This window comes from Notothenia coriiceps, unplaced genomic scaffold (genome assembly GCF_000735185.1).
Source record: "Notothenia coriiceps isolate Sejong01 unplaced genomic scaffold, NC01 NC01_scaffold00028800, whole genome shotgun sequence".
NCBI lineage: Eukaryota > Metazoa > Chordata > Actinopteri > Perciformes > Nototheniidae > Notothenia > Notothenia coriiceps.
Window position 1 is genome coordinate 281,987 of NW_011361501.1, and position 4,124 is coordinate 286,110.

Genomic DNA, 4,124 nt, shown 5'->3' on the forward strand with positions numbered 1-4,124 from the left:
AAAAATTACATTGACCCAATGACTCAAAATCAATGCAGCATTGTATTCATACACTGGACAAGAATAACACACTTCTTTATATTTGGTTTTAGTCCACCTTATATTGTTACAAATAATGTAATGAAAATTAAGTATTTTTTGTTAAATAGTCAAATTAGCTTCCATGTCATGTGTCAATGACTCCCAAATCTATACCAGATAACAGCACTGGACAAAATAAACACACCTCTTTTATTGGATTTGAGTGTTTCTTTTTAAAAATGGTATACATTTGTATGCAATTTTTTTCAATTTGTATTAAGTAGTCTCTTTTCAATAGCTTCCATGTCATGGACACAAAATAACAGTTGGATAACCAGGGGCTATATCAAACTTGCCTTGCCGTAGTGGTATAAGAAGAGTTTGGTTACATTTAGGGTAAAGTGCTTGAGTATAAGTATAAAAAAGCAACAACTGTGGAGCACTCAGTAACATCAAATTAAGGTATGATAGCTACAAACTGCTGTGGAGGCATCACTTTCACATATAAAATGTCCCTAAACGAATGTTTACATTGTTTACGTCACGTGCTATAGCTAACCAGTCTTATCTCATATTCAGGCTCATGCAGACACATTAACTTCACATATCTAGGCAGTTAAAATGTTTATGTTTGAGGTAACCAAAATTGACAAACCTATTTTCGACAGCTTTATCTCTGGGTTGAGCACCATGTGCAGCACATTCCGCAGGCGCTTGTTTTCCTCGTAGTAAGCCTCCACAATAGTTTCTATTTCTCCAAATATCTCCACGGCCGCGGTAGTTAAGCGTTCAGTTAAAAAACTTCGTAAATGCAGCAGTTTGGTGTTAGACATCTTGAGGAATAACGTAATGTTAGATCAAGATATGTTGTATTTAACTTCTCCTCGACGTCGTACAAAGCGCGTTTCACTCAAACACACAGAAACCATCCGGAAAATTGAAGATGACTTCCGTTTACATTAGCGCCATCCTCAGGACGATAGGCAAGTAGCATCAAATAAATCAATCAATAGATGAGAGTAACACATGCGTCACTTCCAGGCAAAAATGACTTTTGGGGGAAAACAAAGCTGTTATTTGCTATATCGCTATATCTCTCGCTATCTCGCTATCTATCGCTCTTCCCTCTACCGCTCTACCGTAGACCGGAAGTTTACAACCACACACTCAATTAACCGGAAATGGAAATACGTCATCCCGTGCAACTCGTGCAACTAGCCTATAAACTGCCAGTACATGCCAGTTGAAGGTCATCCTGTCCTTATATATCTTGATCCTGTCCGCCCTCACCCTCTCTCTGTGCTCCTGGAGGCTGCAGTTCCTCCTCCTCTCCTACAGGGGGCATCCTTTTCTCTGCGGCAGGAAACCGGCCGCTGCCTTTAGCAATCCAAGATGTCTGCGCCCTGAAGGATGGTGCTAACAGCGTGAAGTTACAGGACAAGTGACAGGTACGATAACTATGCGGCTTCTGTCTATCTTTAGAGCTCGACACTGGTTTATCTGACTCGTTATTGATCTTTAAAGCTGTGTTTTATGATACCCGGAGTGTGTATGAACTAAGAGACACGTTTGTGTAGCTGCTTGATGTTCAATGTTACTGCTGGACTCAAAGTGTAGCAGCTTAGCGTTTGGCTTTTGTGTTTTAAAGTTCACACATTGTCGTTTTAGATTGAACACGAACTCATTGATCTGTTTGTCATGAGCTTCTGTTATGCATTTGAAATAAATTGCTATTTCTAAAACCAGGATCTTACTATGAGCAAAAAGGATCTATTATGAGCACAACATATTTTATCTAAGGTTAAACAGTTTTCCCCCCTAAACACGTCTTCGTGTTTCTGATTTTGTTTGTAAGTGAGGCTTACTTGGATAAAAACATGTCTTTTCACGCATATTTAGCAATATTTAAATCAAAATCGTGTTGCTCAGTGGTGGGGTTGAGTTGCATGTGCCCCAGGCCACTCTCAATGGAATTAGATGAACACAAATACATACTTGAAGAGGAGGATAAACTGATAAACATACACCAAGGACCCTTTGCTTACAATGTTTCTGTTTTCATAACATTAAGATGTAATGTTATAAAGAAGTACTTACGATCTTCAATACCAAAAGTGTACTCTAGAGAAACAAGAGCTTCTCCATATATTATATTATACTGATGTATTTGCTTGATGTGGAATTATTAATACATTTTACTGTTTTACTTTGCTATTTTATTCTGCCTCTTGACGACCTAAGCTTCAAATCGGTGTTGTTCGTTCCTATAATATTACAATTAACACAGAAACCTTCATAACAGACTGCAGGGAAGGGAAAACCCTAAAAAGCATCATAGGGCCCCTGTACATTTTGACTAGATTATTTCTTCACTTGAACTACTTCATGCTGGGCCTCAAATATGATGATCTGATAAACGACTCTATGTCCTAACGTTGTTAGATGTGTGTTATGGGTCGATTCATAATGATTACTGAAAAATCTCTAATTGGCGGGAAGTACTTTTAGTAACCTTACAGCATAACCAGGTATTTCTAGAGTTAAGAATTAATTTGCCTAAATGCACCAACATCAAACAATGAAGCAGGGGTCTTTAACATGTTTAAAGGCAAGGGCCCCTTATATGAAATAGAGACAGAGCACGGACATCCCATACAGTATTTATAAAAGAGAGTTTCCTATTGTGCGGGATGGCCTAAAGTGACTTTCAAACACAAACACACCTTTTTTTATGTTGCATACATACCTATACAAAATAAAATCTGTAGTTAATGAGTATGCTGTTGTGGACGGATGCCTATATTCATATATTTACACGCATCTCCTATTCAGAGGGTTAGCTATAGTTTATGTGATTGCACAATGATTTATGTGTAGCAGTTAGCCTATATGATTAATGTGTGAACTGGATGAAGTGAATAAGATTAAGAGAGCAGTATTCGGGCTCTGCCTAAGATCTTGATGCTTGGGTTGTTTTTGTAACCAACAAAAAACCCGAAAGAGATGAATTATGGATGTCAACAAATAGTAAGAAAAGGAAAGAGAGAATTTGAGTGACGATAGTACTGCTGTTTTGTGTCCGGTGGTTCGTAGTCCCCTGGGTCATCCAGAACCTAATGTAGCGTCAGGTATCATACACTTAAACCATGAAAGACTCAGAAAGACTTATTAATGACCCGTTTGAACAAGACCGTACTTTTCCACAGAAGATAAGATGATATATTATTAAAGTGTGGTCATCACCTTTTATCCTCTTGGCATCTGTCATCACAGTGTTTGTTCATTTGTTATGAGCCTGAGTCCTCCAATGGAAAGTGATCTTGGCTCAGGGATATATTGGTAGTATATTTATACTTTATAAAGAATTGAAGAATAGTAAAACAAATATATATATATATATATATATTAAGCAATTTTAAGGTTTCCTACAGATCCTTGAAACGTTTTACAAGGTATTCAATTAATGAATTGCCTTATGTAAATGTAATAATTTTTCAAGACGCCAAGACATGCAAGTAGGATTTACAGAATTAGATTGTTTCCTGACGTTGCATTGTAGAAAGTAGCTTAGATTAATATTACAATTTTAAACAATTGACTCCCACATGCAGATACGGATTGCAGAGCATTATACAGTATGTGAAATTGGACTTACATGTTTGCATTTATCTGTATGTACCCTCTACTAAATTGGTTGGAAGCCACCTGTTTGCATTTAATACACCTGATTGTAAATGTTTAAATGTCTGAGAGTAGATCAGAGTAAAGAGATGTCCTGCTCTAGGTGTTAAAAGAGCTGAGTCATAACTGCTCATCCTTTGCTGCAAAATCAAGCTCATCCTTTAGCTTAGTCCAGGCTCCTTGTAGCTGGAGACTTCCTGTTTATTCAAGGTCCTCTTCATTTTAAAGTCCATCTTCCAGTTCACCAACCATCCACCCACACTGTTATAGTCAATCATACCCTGTGTGTGTGTGTGTGTGTGTGTGTGTGTGTGTGTGTGCGTGTGCGTGTGCGCGCGCGTGTGCGTGCGTGCGGTTTACTTTACTGTCACATCCCGGCTGCAGTCACAGTTGGCTCGTGAGCTGTAGTTCTGAAGGCTGGG

At 38.2% G+C, this 4,124-nt stretch overlaps 1 protein-coding gene across 1 annotated transcript in view; it reads right to left on the reverse strand.

Annotated features, from left to right (window-relative positions):
• Positions 1–854, reverse strand: part of LOC104958465 (plastin-1-like) — a 9,955-nt gene extending 9,101 nt beyond the window's left edge. The window contains exon 1 of the mRNA XM_010786207.1: positions 677–854. Coding sequence (XP_010784509.1) covers positions 677–854 — 178 coding nt within the window. The remainder of the gene's footprint in view (positions 1–676) is intronic.
• Between the last annotated feature and the right edge of the window lie 3,270 nt (positions 855–4,124).